Consider the following 18,253-nt stretch of genomic DNA (forward strand, 5'->3'; position numbering starts at 1 on the left):
AGGCAGCTTGGCTGAGGGTAATGCAGACTGTGTGGCAGGGGAGGGGGCCAGACCTGTCTCTCCCTGCTCTGGAATTTTCATAGCTTCCTAGGAAGACTCTTCTAGGAGCTATTATTATCCCCATTTTACAGATGAGAAGTTAAATGACTTGTCTAGGATCACAACACCAGGAAGTGTCCAAGGAAGGATTTGAACCCAAATCTTTCTGAGACGACATCCAGTGCTCTATCTACTATACTTTGCTCTCTCTACATTAACCAGTCATGGACACCAAGGTTCAATCTTTAGTGCTCTTCAGCTGGGCAATCTAATTTGTCCTTATGGCTTTACATTCAACTCTAGGTGAACATCTCTTCAATCTACATTGGAAACCCTGATGTCTTTTCTGATAGTTCAACACCTGATGGTCTGCTAGACATCATTGTATGGCCCATCATCTTCTTTTTCCTCTTTGTTTCCTCTCTGGGTTTCCCAATTTGGGTCCATGACTCCATTATTTTTTCTAGGCTAAAACAAGTCAGGCACCAAGTCTTATCAATATCTTCTTCTGTCAGTCCCTTCCTTGTATCAGTCCCTTTGTTTCCATTGACGTCTCGCCTGGTCTAGGCCCTTGTTATCGCAGACTAGGGACAGAGGATCATAGAACTAGCGTTGGGAGGGCCTTCAGTGCTATCCAGCCCAACCCCTTCATTTTACAGATGAAGAAACTGAGGGCCAGAGAGGTGATGTCATTTTCCCAGGGTGACCTAGGTAGTAAGTTGGCAGAGTAGGAATTTGAACTCAGGTCTTCTGATCCCAAATCTTGGGCTTTTTCTGCTATACTCCAATCCCTCCTTAAATGGAAATAGTCTCCAAACTAAATTTTCTGCTGTAATTTACTCATTTCTTAGGTCTCTCTTACCTGCCGTTGCCAAGCTAGTTTTCCTGAAACAATGGCACATTTCATTCCCCTGGGATGTCTTCATTGGTTTTTCCTTGGAGGGGTGGGGTGGGGAGCTGTGGGAATCCTCCACAATTGAATGAGATGTTATCAAAGCGTTCAGTTTCTTTTTTCTACCCCTTTAAAAAAATCTATATTATATTGCTCTCTTCTGTTTTTAGAGAGACCATGTGGAGTGACTAGATACCAGATTGGAAACCAGGAAAACTTGGGCCTAGTTCCCTCCTTTGATACATGCTAGCTCTATGACAGGAGCAAGGCAGAACCTCATGGTGCTCTGGAAGACCACTTTCTGAGCCTTGAGGTTGGAGAGGGAACATCCATGCACCAGGGAAATCATGCGATGCTAATAACTGTCATTCATGTGATACATATCTAAGTCTGACTCTCCTTCCATGATATCAGTACACCAGAGTAGAGCTCCAGTCTCTAGAGATTGTCAGAGGTAATGTAGTCAAGTGGGAAGCTATAGAGTGAAGGAACATTGGATTTGAAGTTTGAAGACCTGGGTTCAAATCCCATCTCTGCCACTTATTGGCTGTGTAACCTTGGGCAAATTACTTCTCCTCTCAGCCTCAGTTTCATCATCTGTAAAATAAGGAGGTAGGACTAGACTTTTTTTGGTGGCACTTTTTTAAACATTTTTTTTCAATTACATGTAAAATCAACTTTTAACATTTGCTTTAAAATTTTTTGAGTTCGAAATTCTCTCTCTTCCGCCATCCTTTCCCTGCCCCCGAAGATGGCAAATGGTTTGATATAGGTTATACATGTACAGTCATGTCAAACATATTTCTATATTAGTCATGTAGTGAAAGAAAGCATAGACCAAAAAAAATCCCCACAAAACAAGAAAAACAAAGAAAGTGAAAAAAAGGTATGCTTTGATCTGCATTTAGACTCCATCAGTTCTTTCTATGGAGGTAGAAAGCATTTTTCATCAGAAATATTCTGGAATCATCATTGTATTGCTGAAAATAGCTAAGTCATTCGCAGTTGATCGTCATACAGTATTGATGTGACTGTGTACAATATTCTGCTAGTTCTGCTCACTTCACTTTGCATCAGTTCATGTAACTCAGTTCTTACAGCACAATAATACTCCATTTCATTCATATACCACAACTTGTTCAGCCATTCCCCAGTTGGTGGGCATCCTCTCGATTTCCAATTCTTTACTACCACAAAAGAGCTGTTACAAATATTTTTGTACATATCTTTCCTTTTCCTTTTTCTTTGATCTCTTTGGGTTATAGACTTAGTAGTGGTATTGCTGGGTCAAAGGGCATGCACAGTTTTTAGCTCTTTGGGTATAGTTCCCAGTCGTTCTCTAGAATGGTTGGATCAGTTCACAACCTCACTATCCATGCATTAGTGCAGAACTAGATTTTCAAGGCCCCTTTCAGAAAGTTAATTCCATAATAAAACTAAATTAAGTGCTCTTCTGCAGACTGTAATTATTCTCCTCCTCCCTACCCACTTCTCCCCCAACCCACAAATTAAGTTACTCATCATTGTCTTTCTTTGGACTCTTCTTTCAATGGCAGGGGTCGTCAATGTCTCTCTCACGGTCTAACAGTCGTGAACACCTGGGAAGTGGAAGTGAATCTGAGAACTGGAGAGACCGGAACGGAATTGGTCCTACTGCTCACAATGAATTTGCGCCTTCTCTGGGGAGCCCGAAACGCAAGCAAAACAAATCAAGTGAGTTTCAGCTTAATTGTGGCTTTCACCTTCAGTCTGTGGCTTGGGGAGAAGAGACTTCCTCGCGTTTCAGGTTGTCTTCTTCAGGTTGTCTTTCTGGAAGACCTATGATCCTTAGACTGTGTCTTTGCTTCCATCTTCAGATTTAGTATTTCTAGTTTTACAGAGCTCTCATGTTTTTCCAGACTTGAAAAACTTGTTCTATTAATTGTTTTTCTACCTCCCCACCCATCCATTCTAATTCTGTTGCTTCTGTTTTCAGAGAATCTGCTGTTATGATGGGTCTCTGTCTTTTGTTCTGTATTTCCTCATTGCTTGTTAGAGTTGTTTTCTTCCTCAAAGTGCTCTCGTCGCTGTCTTTATTTACTTTGTATTTTTATTTTACTTCTGATTGCTTTTCTGAATAATTTGGACATTCTTGGAGTTGCTCCATTCTTGTTTGAGGGGCCTTGTAGAAATTATTGGAATATCTTCACTTTCCTCATTAGAGTTCAACTAAGTTGCTGTTATTGTGAAGTATTTGTCCACTGAGAACCTGGCTTTCCTCTGAGATGCTTTCCTTTGAATAAGTTCTTATCTCTTCTCTGCTCTCAGCTTCTGTCTCTCTGTATCATTCACTGTCGATTTTTCTATGGGGTCTTGCTCCAAATATACTTCCTTGCTTCTTTTCTAAGGCCTTCTGGCCTTCGCTTCTGCCTTGTGGCTGCATTTTCTTTTATGTATCATCTCCCCCAATTAAAGTGTGAGCTCCTTGAAAACAGGGACTGTCGATTTGTTTTTAAACTGTTTCCTCAGTGCTTAGCACAGTTCTTGGCACACTGTAGACAGTTAAATGATTTTTCACTCATTCATTTACACCAAATCTTTTCTTTTTGGAGCCCCAGTTCTTGCTGCTGGTTCTTTCTTCCATCACTCTCCCAGGGCTGAACAAGGTCTTGGCCTTCGAGGACTGAGGATAACCAGTCAGGCTGCTGCTAAAACTTTGTTTGCTTGGACCTCTTTTTGACCTTTACCAAGCCAAGTATTCTGGGTTCTCTCCTTTCTGAAGCTGATTTTCTTAATCCTTCTGCTCACCTCTGGGGGCCCTCCCCTCTCACAGCGAGGACTCTTGTACAGGCCCTCCTCCCCTCATGCCCGGACTACCACAGAGCTGCTGGTGGGCCTTACTGCCTGCAGGCTTCCCCCACTCCAGTCCAAGCCTCAGCTGCCAGCATGATTTCGCTAAAGCTCAGGTTGGGCCATCTCACTCCCATACTCACAAAGCTCCAGTGTTGCCCTGTCACCTGCAGGATTAAATGTAACGTCCTCTCTTTGGCTTTGGAAGTGCTTTGCAGCCTTACTTCTTCCTTCTTTTCCAGTCTTCTTACACCTGCCCCCCCTCCAGTGCCTCTGCTGTCCAGGGACGCTGGCTTTCTGGCCAATGATTACGGCTCACACTTCCTCTGCCAAGCCCTTCCTGCATTCTCCAGTGTCAGTGAAGGGGCTGTCCAGAGAAAGGACAAGCAAAGAGACAAACACAAACAAAGGCCGCGAGTTTGCCCAAACAGTCAGAGTCATGCCCTTCATGACAGCAGAGACTTGGAAGCTAAGTTGGCATTCATTGATTAGGGAAGAGCTGAATGAGATATGGCGTTGAATGGAACATAATGTTGCCAGTAAGAACTGGCCATTTGGGGAAGGGTCAGTCATTTTGGCTTTGTGTAGAGGAGATGTGTCTGGTAGCCAGCCCTTAAAGCACTTGTAGGCCATCGATCAACAGAAGTGGTTGTGAGGGAACAGGGAGAAAAGAAGCAAAGAGCCAAAGGTGAACTCAGAACATGCGGGATGGCACAGAGCCTGGCTCAGCAGGAGGAGGGGGGATTGTCCAGGCGTCCCATTATAGGTCTGGAGGTACCAGGGACCACAGAACTGCGCCCGTCCAGACCCTGAGAGTGACTGCCTTCCCACACAGGTGTAACAGAAGTTGGATAAGCCTGGCTTCTCTGATGCTAAATCAGCATGCTTCGCATTGTCCCAGGCTGCCTCCTGAAATTGAGCAAATAATAATAATAACCAGCTTTTCTATAGCATTTTAGGGTTTGTAAAACACTTTACACATTATCCTATTTGATCCTCATAACAATCCTGCAAGGTAGGATTTTATACTTGAGGAAACTGAGACAGACAGTGGTAAAGTCACTTGCCCAGAGTCACATAGATAGTTAAGTGTCTGAAGCAGAATTGGAACTTGGATCTTCCTCACTCCGGGTCCAGCACTATATCCATTGTGTCATTGGAATGCAAAGGGTGGGGACTGCCTTTCTTTCTCCTTTTGTTTGCATTCCCATCCCTTAGCAGAGTGCCTAGCACATAGTAAGGGCTTTAAAAATCCTCTTGACTTGTCACTGCTTCTCAAGGGAAAGTTGGGTTGATGCTGGGTTGATGGTTGGTAGAGAGATATGAGTGCGAGGTTGAGACATCTCGCTCCAGTAAAGGATACACATTACATTTCTGTGACTGTCATTGTCCAGGCTAAACAATGTGACATTGGGCTTCTGTATGTTTTAGGATTTTTTAAAACAAAATGAACAAAATAATTTGAAAATTAGGGTCCGTTCAAAGACCAGTAAGTGGAAACTGAGATTTATTGTGAAGAAAACACAAATCTCAAAGCCTTGAAAAAGCATTGTATGACTGGTTTAGGCTCTCTCTGTCTCTGTCTCTGTCTCTGTCTCTGTCTCTCTCTGTCTCTGTCTCTCTGTCTCTGTCTCTGTCTGTCTCTGTCTCTGTCTCTCTGTCTCTGTCTCTGTCTGTCTCTGTCTCTCTTTTTCTGTCAAAGACTGGACAAGAGGGAAAGCAAAAGGGATTTAAATTAGCCAGTGGGAAAACATTTTGACTGTTTGAGAAGTCATGACTTCCTCTTCCCATCCCTTCTAAGAATGCAGTTTGAGTGGTACCATTAAACATTGAGCTAAAATGCCATTAGCCCACCTAGACATGGACTGCTCATGGAGGCCACGAGCAGTCATCATAACAATGAGATAACACATACGTGCTTTGTAAAGTGATTGTATGTTGTTAACATTAATAATAGGGAGCATGATCTAGCCCAGCAGTGCTTCACCTTTTGTGCGTTGTGGCCTCCTTGGGCAGGCAGTCAGTCTGCTGAAGCCCGTGGACCCTTCCTCAGAATCATCGAAAGAAATGCTTATTTAGAGGCAACCGAAAATATAAATGTGATTTTTCTTCCCCATCCAACTTCACAGATTTCCTGAAATCTATCCACAGACCCCAAATCCCCTCAGGAGGGCCCTGGACCTCTCATTAAGGACCAGTGATTAGTGGAAAGAGTGCTGGCCTTGGAACTGAGCCCTGGATTCCAGTGTTCATTCTGACCCTTCACTCCTTGGGTGACTTTGGGTCAGTTGCAGCCTCTGTGAGGCTTGTTTCCTCACTAATAAGATGGCGATGATGATGACACTTGGGATTCCTACATCTTGTTGGATTATGGTGAGGAACTGCCCGGCAAACTTAAAGTAACATAGAAATAGGAATTGTTATTAAATCAATTAGTGGCCAGATGCTGCCTCCTCCAGAGTCCTAGGAGAGCTCCCAGGACAGTGATGCCTGTCTAATTAGATGATGCAGGGGTAGCTACAGTAGGCTCTGAGCTCTGGAGCACTGATCTCTGGTGAGGACTCTAAGCTTCAACAGGGAAGAACCGATCCATGTCTGGGGGGAACAGAGAGCCCTCTCTGCTCTGTTCCTCATTAACCCTCCCTGTCAAAGTCTGTGGCCCCTACCTGGCTCCAGTATTCTGAAATGCAGGTGCTGCTGATGGCCCGGCTGTCTTCTCTGGCTTTGTTGAATCCTGGAAGGCCCCTGGTGAGGTGCCTGCAAAGTCATGCTGGCTACTGATTAGGATGTATCATCTTGCCAGCTAGCCAAGAATTTGACAAGCCAGGGTATTTTGTATGAATTTGACACTGCTAACTCTTCCTGTTTGAAAAAGTACCAGAAGATCCAGGATTGTTCTCCTCTTTCCAAGCACATTATTGGTAGCAATGTAGGACAGGATGCAGAGCATCTCCTCTAACCCACTCTTTTTACAGATGCGGGAAGAGAGGCCCAGAGGGGGAAATGGTTCACCCTTCCAGTTCTTGCCTTCTGATTCTCTTCTTGCTCTTGTCAGCTCCCTCCCCTGACCCTTGGGACCTTAGCGGTTGGAGAGAGTTGGGAGAGGTTTGGTGCCAGGCCTGAGACTGACAAGTGTTTGTGTGTCTGAGGATGGGGCTCTGACAGTATTCAAAGACCTGACCCTCGGTCTTCCTGAGCCCACTCCGGTTCTTCCACCTACAGTTAGCATCAACTCTGAGAATCCCATCATCCCACTGCTACAAGCGACTTCCAGTGCCATCGCTTCTAGCCCAAGCCTCAACAGGAGTCCTTGCAACACTATCTTTAACAAGAGGCCATTGAGCTTTTGGTGGAAACCCTTAGGGAGCCATCCCAGTCCACTCCCACGTGTTTGGCTCTTGGTGGATTGTTTTTGTCCTTGCTCTCAAAAGAAATCTGCCACTCCATCCAGTTTCTGTCCATTGTTCCTAATCTTGTTCTGAGGGGAAACAAAGTGAGCATGACTGCTCTTTCAGCTGATAGACTTTCAGATATTTGAAGGCCCCTATCCTGCCCCTTCTATGTCTTCCCTTCTCTAGGCTAAAAATTCTCCGTTCCTTTCACTTCTCCCCAAGTGGCATTAAATCAAGGTCCTTCACCATCCTGGTCACCCCCACCCAGGTGCTTGCCAACTTTTGAAAGCCCTTCTTAAAATAGGGAACCCAGAACTAAACACAGTCCTCCGATAGGGCCTGGCCAGGGCAGAGTGCGGTGGGATGTTCAGCTGTTCAGTCAGCAAGCAGATATTAGGTGCCTTGGGGCAGCCTATTGGGGCTATCATTGTCATCCCATTAACTCAAATTGAACCTGAAGTCCAGTCAACCTCCAGGACCTTCTCATACAAATGGAAAGACGACCATGCTAGTAATTGCCTGGTTGAGGGAAGCTCAGCAACACTTGAATGCAAATTCAAGGGGATGAGAGGATTTTTTTTTTATGAGGCGGTTGGGGTTAAGTGACTTGCCCAGGGTCACACAGCTAGTGAGTGTTATGTGTCTGAGGCGAATTTGAACTCAGGCCCTCCTGACTCCACGGCCGGTGCTCTATCCACTGTGTCACCTAGCTGCCCCCAGGATTCTTAATATATGAAGATGATTCAATGAATACAATCGTTTATTTGCCTTAACAGGTGAGGGAAATAGTCTTGGACTCAGAGGCAGGATAGCCTCGGGCTTGAAGTCCACCCTCTGATGCCAGACTCTCTGAGGCTCTGATTTCTCAGCTATAAAATGAGAGCATTGGACCAGATGACTAACTGAGCTTTCTTCTAGCTTTGCCTCTTTGATCCTATGTGCCTTGGAGACTTCAGTTTGAATCCTGCTTCTGACACTAGCCATGTGACCAGGGCAAGCCACCTAAGCCTCAGTTTCTTCATCTTTAAAATGCAGTAATTATGCCTTTAGTACAGGGGCAGGTGCCAGCATTTATTAAACAGCCACTATTATTCGACATTATTAAGAATTATTAGGCATTATTATGTTAGACATTATTAAGCAGCCACTATGTGCCAGAGACTGTACTAAGTACTTTACAAATATTGTCTTCTTTGAAATGAATAGGATGGTTGTGAGATTCGGTGAGATGAGACGTATGTTAAAGGACTTTGTAAACATTAGAGCAATACTAAATGCCAGGTGTAACAGCAACAACAACAATAATGGTGATGATGACTGATGCCATTGAATATGGGGGGATCTCTACTTTTCATGTTTGAGGTTCAGAAGTACCATACGGTTTTGGTAACTGTAAGTAGCAAGATGTAGGCATACAGAATTAGGAACAGTTGAGACAACTTAAGTGGGGAGGTAAATTACAGAGCACATTAAATAATAAACATGCAGGATTAAGACTCGTTTGCTACCTACTTTTCAAAGACTTGGCAGAAGAACTAACAGGAGCCTTCTCATAGACTTTCACGTGGCTCTATTTTGTATGCCAGTGGCCAGTACTGAGGGAGGAAATTGCCTGGCTGAGATCTTCTGTCTTTCCTAAGACAATAGCAAGGCGGGGTCTTAGATATGTTGGAACAGTCCACTAGTCCATCATTCAGGCTTTAATCTTTTGTGGGAGTGATAACTTCAGTAGAAGGTGTAGACACAAGTTAAGTGACTGACCCATTAGTACCTAAGAATCCAGGGCAGAGCTTGGTGCAAAGTCCAGCCTACCTGTCTTAGTGTCTTGTCCCTCCAAGGCTCTGGAACAGTCTCTATTGCAGGTCAGGTGCTTGATTCACAAAGACTAGAAGGTGTTCCTCAAGCATTCAAAGGCTTCTCAGATGGAAGAGGGATTAGACTTAACTTTGCTTAGCCTTTTCTAAAACAACAGCACAGCAGAGTCTTAGGTTAGAGTTTGGAACAATGGGAGGAAGCTTCAGAGAGGCTCACTTGGGCTCAATGCCAGGGAAAGAGTAGCTAACATCAGGACTTTCCAAGAGTGGACCCCTGGGCCCTGGGAAGGCCTGGGTTCCTCTTCACTTAAGACCTCCTGGTGGAGCCTAGACAGGCATTTGTTCAGGCCTGGGGTGGCCCAGAGTCTGCTGGCATGCCCAAGGTGAATTGTACTGATTGCTTCAACGAGGACTTAAGAAGCAGTTACTATGGGTCAGGTCCTGTGCCAGATATTAAAAATACCAACATAAAAACGAAACAGTTCCTACCCCTATGCCCCACCCCATCACTTTCAGAGAGTTTATTCTTTGACAGAGGAATAATGTGTTCAAAGATATGTCAACACAAGCTGTATGTAAAGTGGATACAATTTCAAGTGGGAGGTGGGACCACAAAGTGGGCATATCAAGTAAAAAGTGGCATGAGCTAGATCTTGAAGGGAGCTAGGTATCCTAAGAGGTAGAGGGGAGAAGTGAGTACATTCCAGGTGTCAGAGACCGTTTGTACAAAGACCTGGAGATGGGAGCTCATAGGATCACAGGACAAGAGCTAGTACCTCAAGAGGTCATATCATCCAAGCTCCTTATTTTAGAGATGAGGAAACTGAGGTTCAGAGGAGGTAAGTCACTAATCTAAGGGCATAATTGCATGAAACATCCAAAGCAGGATTTGGACCCATGATTCCAAAGCCATTATTCCTACCACTGACCTTTCGGTTGTAGGGAAGAGTGGGTAGATCCCATTGAGCAGAACATAGGGTCTGAGAAGGAGAATAATGTACTGTAATGAGCCAGCTTGGAAAGGTGGCTGGAGCCAGGCTGTCAGGGTCTTTAGAAGTCAAAGAGGGGAGCTTGCATTTTATCCTAAAAGTAATGGGGGTGTCCTGGAGCTTCCTGAACTACAGAGTGGCATGGTTAGACCTGAAGGAATATCTCTTTGGCATCTTTGTGGAGGATGCAACTGTCTGTCCATGCAGATGCGTGTTGTGACCAGAGTAGTAGCTTCTGATACTGTAAGATTTCCTAGACCACAGGGAAAGGTAGGTTGGGTTATTGGGGGGGCCATTCTGTCCCTCAAAAGGAACCTGGAATTTGTGTCTCTAGGGCTGCCCCAACCTCCTCACTTAATTTAGTTCAGACTTTTTTCCCCCAAGCCCATCTTTAAATTAAAATTAAATTAAAGAATTAATGTTTCTGAATGCCTGGTGAGAATATGATTAATTGCTATAACTGCAGATGTTTTGTGGCTGGATTACTGGCTCCCAAGTGTAAACTTTTAAATGGCAAGAGCTTTCTGAGAGCAATAATCCACATGCCACTAATGAAAAGCCAGCCCACCGGGGTCACAGCTTTCTATATTCCTGCAGTCTGATGCTCTTGTCAGACCAACAATGGGGATCAGAAATATGGGGATGATTAAAACTTTTAATTAAAGCATGTTTTAAATGTCCAGGTATTTAATCTCAAGTATTTCTGTGTGTCTGTCTCTGTCTCTCTTTGGCCTCTTAGCCGAACACTATCTCAGCAGCAGCAATTACATGGACTGTATTTCCTCGCTGACTGGAAGCAATGGCTGTAGCTTGAACAGCTCCCTCAAGGGGTCTGACCTCCCTGAGCTCTTCAGCAAGCTTGGACTGGGTAAATACACCGACGTGTTCCAGCAGCAGGAGGTCAGTCTTTTTTTGCTCATACATGTGTCTGTAAAACATCACAATATTTTGTCTATGCTTATTTTAATACGTATCATCGCCTCCTATAGAGTATAAGATCCTTGAGGACAGGGGCAGTTCAATTTTGTTTGTACACCCCCAGCACCTGGTCCACATAGGAGAGATTTAATCAATGACTCTTGAGTGATGCTCTCAAATTAGCCCTTAAGTCAGGGGTTCTTGATCTTTTTTTGTGCCGTGGAAGCCCTTTGTCAGACTGGTGACTCCTGTGGACCCCTTCTCAGGATGGTTTAAGTTGCATAAAATACATAGACTTATGAAGAAAAACAAAAGTTAAGGAAAATAAAGATGTAATTTTTTCCCCATCCAAGTCCATGGACCCCAGGTTAAGAACCTCTGATCTAGAGGGATAAGGTGAAGTCCCAGATCCATCACCTTTCCTGGCTGATGCCTGCGCTGTTTCCTTTTTTTTTTTTAATAGACGTTCTACTCAGTAGGCCAGACCCCAACTACAAGTACATTATAAAAGATGTCTGGCAGGAGAGTTCCATTAAAATCCTTCCTACCATTTCCTTTGCTCCACTGGCTTCCTTCCTAGTGGGACAAAGTACCTTCAGAACAACCATAAATACAAATGGAAACCAGTCCTGCCCTCATGGAGCTTACATCCTGCTAGGGAGGAATAACACATACAAAGATCAAGGACTGCAAAATACATATGAAATACATTCAAAGTAACTTGGGAGAGAACAGGTGATGAGTATGAATACCTGGGAGACACAAGAAGGCCCCTTCCAGAGGTGATGAGGAAGAGAGTCCAGGAACAGGAGGAGATTGATTGTCATGTATAGGGAACCTCACGTAGTATGGTTTGGCTGAGACACAGAGTGAATGAAGGGGAATGATTAATGATATATACATATGTGTGTGTGTGTGTGTGTGTGTGTGTGTGTGTGTGTGTGTGTGTGTGTGTGTGTGTGTAAAAGCCAGGAAAAGTAGTCTGGAGTCAATTCTGAAGGCCTTTACAGAGGCCCCGTTTGTATTTTACCATAGAGGCAATAGGGATTCCCCTGAAGTGCTTGCAATAGGAACAATGTCTTTGCTCCTCTGTCTAAAGTAGTTTCTATAACCTCTGGGACCAAATGGTACTGGATTCATTCTGACTTCCATATTCCATCAGCCTCATGGACCATGGACATTTTATGGTGAGGTCATCAGAAGAGGCTGAGGGGTAGAAGCAGACCCTGGTAGAACCATTCAAGTGAAGGGTGTGGGCAGAACGTTTGTGGGACCTCTGCTCTTCTGTGCTCAACAATGGGGTCAAAGTTTAGTTTGGACATGCCTGATTTTGTCATTTTGCTTCTAAGAGAACAGCTGACTGAGTCAGCAATTCCCAGCTGTGCACTTCTCCATAACAAAGCCTTGATTTTTATATCCCAGCTTTGTGCCACAAATTCAGCTCATGTTTACATAGTTCAATAAATTATTGAATTTAATTTCTCAGGCTTTTTCCTTCTCATGTTGGAGAAAGGAAGTTTTATGGAGAACAGGTTACATTTCGGGGCGTTGGTGTATTCCCCCACCCAGGAGATCTTTGTTTGAGTTCAGCTCACCAAAGATTTTCAAAAATGGACAATGTTTTCATTAACACCCTGTAAAACTGGCCCTTATAGATGGTTTCTGAGATTCCTTCTAGATGTAAAATTCAGTTCTGTCCTTCTAGGATTCTGAAATCCTTAGGCTGAGTAGGCAGGGATTTCTCTTAGAGGAAATTCAGGTGAAGAAACCATGATGATGTATAAAGACCCTTGTGGTGCCAGAGTCAGAGTTTAAATGGTACAGAGTGATCCTTTTGGCTTTTTTTCTTTTTTCCCTTGAGCTTTATTCCCTGTCTGGGGAAGAGCAGAAAAAAGCTTTCATGTAGACCGTGCTTAGGCAAGAGGTACTTGTCGACTCTGGAGGTGGTGGAGTGTCCAACAACCCAGAACAAGTGATTTTTCCATCATTTGATCAATTAAGGCAGCTCTGTGACCTGCACACCTCCAGGGCAACGATCACTGATGACCTGAAGACATTCTAGGGCAGTGGTATTGGATTTAGATAGAAACGGGGACCACCAACCAAGCCACGTCTAAAGGTCCTTGTGGCCTGCAGATTGACCTAGAAAACCAAATATGTTGATGTGTTCTTTTTTTAATTAATACATCAACAAATAAAATCAGGTAAGAACTCCATTTTAGTCTTGTTTAGGCTTCACTTAGGAGCAATGTGGACCATGTGCTTAATGCCTCTGCTCTACATGACCCACTGATCACGTATATCCACACTGATGTATCTTTATGCCCTTTCTCACAGGGGAGTCATTGTTAGTAGTATATTTCCATTTGCATGTGCCCATCATTCACCCATCCATTGTCCTTTGGATTCTTCTAATATTGTCTCATTCTAAGCTTCATATTCACATAGCATCATTAGGAGATGATGTCAGTGTTGGCATCAAAGAGATAGGCTTTGGAGCAGTAATAAGCTTCAGTTCATTATGGTAATAATAATTCATGTTTCTGGGGAGCTGGAATTTTTCCAAATATAGTCCAACCTGAACTTCTACTCAGTACTGGGCCCAGCACATCGTCTGTTGTCTGTCTGAAGTTTGAGTCTTGGTGGACCAACTCGACAGCCTACTTATTTAGTTGCATGATGCAGTATATGTGTGTGTGTGTGTGTGTGTGTGTGTGTGTATGTATATACATATTTATGTATTTCTATTTTGTTTTTCCAGTGTGGATGGTTAGCCCTATCTCTTTTACAGTGCCATGAATTTTATTGGGGAAGCTTTGCAAGTGTTCTGGGGTTCTATACAATGTTATCTATGAAAAGGAGCAGTTGTGAAACCTTTCCATCAACATGTGGGGATTGCTTCTTTTGTAGGGATTCTGCACAGGATATTTTCCATGGTACTGTCACACACCTTACGTGAAAATACATTTCCCACTTTCAAACTGTCAGCATTTGGCCAAGTGTTGAACCAAATTATTTGCATGGTCACATTTGTCATAGATCCATATATTGATAGCTTGTTTGAGGAAAGCTTTTGATGCTAAATTTTTTTCCTACTCAGTTAATTTAAAAAAATAAACAGCTGACATAGATCATAATCAGTCAGTTGTGTGACCATAGAGATATAGACCGTTTGCTACAGAAAACTGTAGAAGCCCTCCTAGTTCCTTCTCAGGTTTTCATCAAGGATACCCTTAAAGTATATATAAACCATTCTCATAAAGATTTTACTTCAATAATTTTTTTTTGTAATCTCAGCTCATCTTTCTTTAACAGCAGTTATTTAATTTTTTGTTTCTTATTCTAGGTTCTAAGTCAGTCAAAGTATGTATCCTAATATTTCCTAATAAAATAATAGAAATGGACAATCTTTCTCATTAATCAATTAGATCTGAGCCCCCAACCAATTTGCAAAATACTCCTCTCTCTTTCATCCCATTGGCTTTAGCAGCATCAATGTAACCGGTTGTACAATTTATTAATATGTAACAAGACACAGGCATAGTTAAATACGTCAACAGTGTATCAGCTGGAAGAAAGATACCATCTAGAGTCTCCTCTAACCATGACTGCATCTGCTGATACCTCAATCCAACAATTCAGTTCTCTCAGGATGGTAGCCAATGTCTCTCAGTAATTTTCTTTAGGAAATCTTCTCTACATTGTATCTTCTGCACAAAATATCCTGAATTAAACTTTCTCAGAAACATCTTCTCCTTGACACATAAGTTATTCAGTCTCTCAGGAAGAAAATCATGTCCTTTCCCTTCTGTCTCTCACAGTCTCTCTCCAGCCATGACAATTGACTATTGACAGTCCCCAGAACAGTGAAACTACTTCTCCCCCAAGATTCCATTCCTTCTTAAAAATGTCACAATGTCCGTAGTTCCAGTGGGATGGGTTATTGTATCTGGGGTTATATGTCATATAAGCTTAATAACAGTGTCGCAGAAGAAACAAGAATACAAATTGATATCTCAAGTAAAAACCTCAAACCACAAACAAGTTGTACTTTAATTAAAAATATACTTTAGGGGCAGCTAGGTGGTGCAGTGGATAGAGCACCAGCCCTGAATTTAGGAGGACCTGAGTTAAAATCTGGCCTCAGACAGACAACACTTACTAGCTGTGTGATTCTGGGCAAGTTACTTAACCCCATTGCCTGGCCTCCCCCCCAAAAAAATATACTTTAACAAAAATAATGACACAGTGATTTATTTTCTCTCTTACCTTTTCTTCTGTTTTCATTTGCAATGCTGCTTAATTCCCCCCTCAATTTATGGTTGTCAAGATACATGTTCTAATTGTGTTCTCTCTGTATCGACTTTGGAGCTCTCTTCCCATATTTCTTTGTTTCAACGCAGTAATAGCCCATCACACTAATTAATACCCAATGTGTTTTTAGCCACCCCTCTCATTGTTAAATATTTATGGTATATTGTTATAAAATATTTTTACATATTGTATTTTATTACATATTTTATATATTGATATATGTTAGCCATATTATACATATTATACCATGTTATATGTGGTAACTTATTATATATTTTATATATTAATATATAACAAGATATATAAAAAGTTTTTACATTATTATATTTTAAAATATATTTATATATAACATGGTAATTTATTATATACAATCATCAATTTATTATGTGTGTGACATATATTAAATATAAATATACATAGTTTCTAATTTTTGTTATTATACAACAGGTAGGTTCTCTGAAAAATTTTGGGCAGATCTTTTTGCTGCTTGCTTTAATTAAATCCCATGGATATAGTCTTAGTAGTGAGATCACAAGTCAAAGGATACAATCCATTTTGTACCTTGTCACACCAGTGAAGAGCTTTGCTGACAGCACCATCTACACCTGCCTCTATATGCATGCACATGTTTGTCTTTTCAGATCAAATGCAAGCTCCTTGAGGGCAGGAACTGTTTCATGTTGTCTTTGTATCCCTGCAGTGCCTCATGCAGCGCTTCATATTATTAAACAGGGGCTTAATAATTGTTAATTGATTGACCAGTGGATTCTCACAGTCTGGCCAATGTTGAATTTTATTGCTTTTAACTCTTTTTGTTGATTTGATGGGTATTGGGTGGTATCTCATTGTAATTGTCACTTTACCTTTCTCTGATTATTGAAGATTTTGAAGATATATATTATATACGGTTATATAGTCAGGGAAGAGCAAGCATGGCTTAGTTGCTAGCCCTGTCTTCCATCACTATTTTTGAGGAGAGTGGTAAAAGCATCATCCAGGATCTTTCCATCCTTGTAGAAACCTCCCCTCTCCTGGAGTGTATTAAATATCAACCCCTGAGTGCCTTTAAAAATGGTGCCACCACCAGCACAGATTGTTTCTGTATGTACTCAGGTCACGCCTGTCCTCTCTTCTTTTCTCCTTTATTTCACGTGCCCCTTTCTCATTCTGCTTGCTTGGTTAATGAGGTGATGGAGTCCAACTGTGGAGTTTCCATCATTCTTACCAATGAGAACAGGGCACAGTCAGGATACTGGCAGATTCCATGTTCCATTTTGTCATTTGCCCACTTTCCAAGGAGGTAGGAAGGTCTGTGCTTGAATGCTGCCTCAGACACTTGTCAGCTGTGTTATGCTGGGCACAGTACTTAACCATTCCAGCCTCAGATTTCCTCATGCATCAAGGGAAGAGAATTGACCTCAGTGTGATCTCTAAGGCTCCTTCTAGCTCTGAAATCCGTGATCCTGGATGTCCTTCCATGTTTATGAAATGTGGAGGTTGAACCAGATGATTTCTGGGCTCTCTTTCAGTTCTAGTTCTTATGATCCCAGTTCATGTGTCTTTGAGACCCCGGTGCCTAGTACCGTGCTTTGGACAGAATAGCTGCTTAATCATTTTGTATTTGTGTCTGTTTCATGGATCTGTGAGTCCCAAAACAATTAAGTAGCTAGTGGCCAACCTTCTGGTAACAAGCTTTTTATGTTTAACTAAGCTGGCCTTAGGAAACATACTCATCCTATTGAGAGTCTCATATTGGAAGCCTTTCCAGTTGGGTTGTTTTAACTTACTGCGTGGCACATCATAGGCACTTAATGAATGCTTGATGATTTCCTCATTGGTGTAGGACCTGTCAGAGCCAGAATCTGGCCATTATTGCCTTTAGCAACCCAAGGTTAGCTTTCCACTGAGATGAGGCATTTGAGTAGTATTTTTATTTGGAGGGAGGGTATATGTGGTTCCTGTTTATTAATTAAGATTTTTAATTAACTAGAAGAGTCATCCATTGGCAATGCCAATGCCAGTTAAGAGTATTTAATATAAATTGGCTTAAGACATATTTGATAAATTCATAAGTGAGAGGTCTTACTCAGCCATTAGTTAAGGGAATTTAAGGGTCCTTGAAGTGTACCCTTAAACTAATGAGCCTAGCAATGCCCTCTCTCAAGATATTCCTTGTTGCTAATATTAGAGATGGAGTACTGAGCTGCATGATCCAATAGGGCAGTTCTTTTGTACAAAGTTAGTATGACTAGAACTGAAGGTTAATAGGTGATGCTATCTGTCAAGCAAATGAAGAAGATAGGAGAGGATGGGTACACTAGTGCATTCTTGGCTGTTGTCCAGTTGTGTCTGACTCTCCATGATCCCACTTGAGTTTTTCTTGGCAAAGATACTGGAGTGGTTTGCCGTTTCCTTTTCCATCTCATTTTGTAGATGAGGAAATGGAGACAAATGGAAATGACTTGCCCGGGATCACACAGCTAGTAAGTGTCTGAGGCAAGATTTCAACTTGGAAAGATGAGTCTTCCTGACTCCAGATCCAGTGCTCTATGCACTATGATGCCACCTAGCTGCCACCCACACTCTTGGTAGAGTTATAAATTACTTCAACCATCTTAAAAACAGTTTTAGAACTATGCCCAAGAAGTCGCTAATTCCTACCTACTTAGCTACCTGGTACATCAGATATGTTCCTATATAAGAGTATTTATGGCAACAATTTTTGTGGTCGCAAAGAACTGGAAAGATCAGTTCTTCAGTTGTTTCAGTTCACCTCTTCATTACCCCATTTGGGGTTTCCTTGGCAGAGATATCAGAGGGGTTTCCCATTTCCTCCTCATTTGACAGATGGAGAAACTGAGGCAAACAGTTAAGTGACTTGCCCAGGGTCATACAGCTAGTAAGTATGTGACGCCATATTTGAACTTACAGAACAAGTTTTCCTGACTGCAGGCTTGGCACTATGGTGCCACCTAGCTGAAAAGAAGCAATTATTGACAGTCTGCTATTGCCAGACACTCTGCTAGGTGCTAAAGATTCAGGAACCAAAATGAAGTAGTCTGCCCT

General features: G+C 42.4%; 1 protein-coding gene across 2 annotated transcripts in view; it reads left to right on the forward strand.

Annotated features, from left to right (window-relative positions):
• Positions 1–18,253, forward strand: part of BICC1 (BicC family RNA binding protein 1) — a 284,322-nt gene that overhangs the window by 255,454 nt on the left and 10,615 nt on the right. For both annotated transcript variants that reach the window (XM_020998232.2, XM_020998233.2), the window contains exons 18-19: positions 2,488–2,644; positions 10,695–10,855. In XM_020998232.2, the coding sequence (XP_020853891.1) occupies positions 2,488–2,644; positions 10,695–10,855 (318 nt within the window). The remainder of the gene's footprint in view (positions 1–2,487; positions 2,645–10,694; positions 10,856–18,253) is intronic.

Source organism: Phascolarctos cinereus, unplaced genomic scaffold (genome assembly GCF_003287225.1).
Source record: "Phascolarctos cinereus isolate Bilbo 61053 unplaced genomic scaffold, phaCin_HiC Scaffold_3;HRSCAF=262, whole genome shotgun sequence".
Classification (NCBI taxonomy): Eukaryota; Metazoa; Chordata; class Mammalia; order Diprotodontia; family Phascolarctidae; genus Phascolarctos; species Phascolarctos cinereus.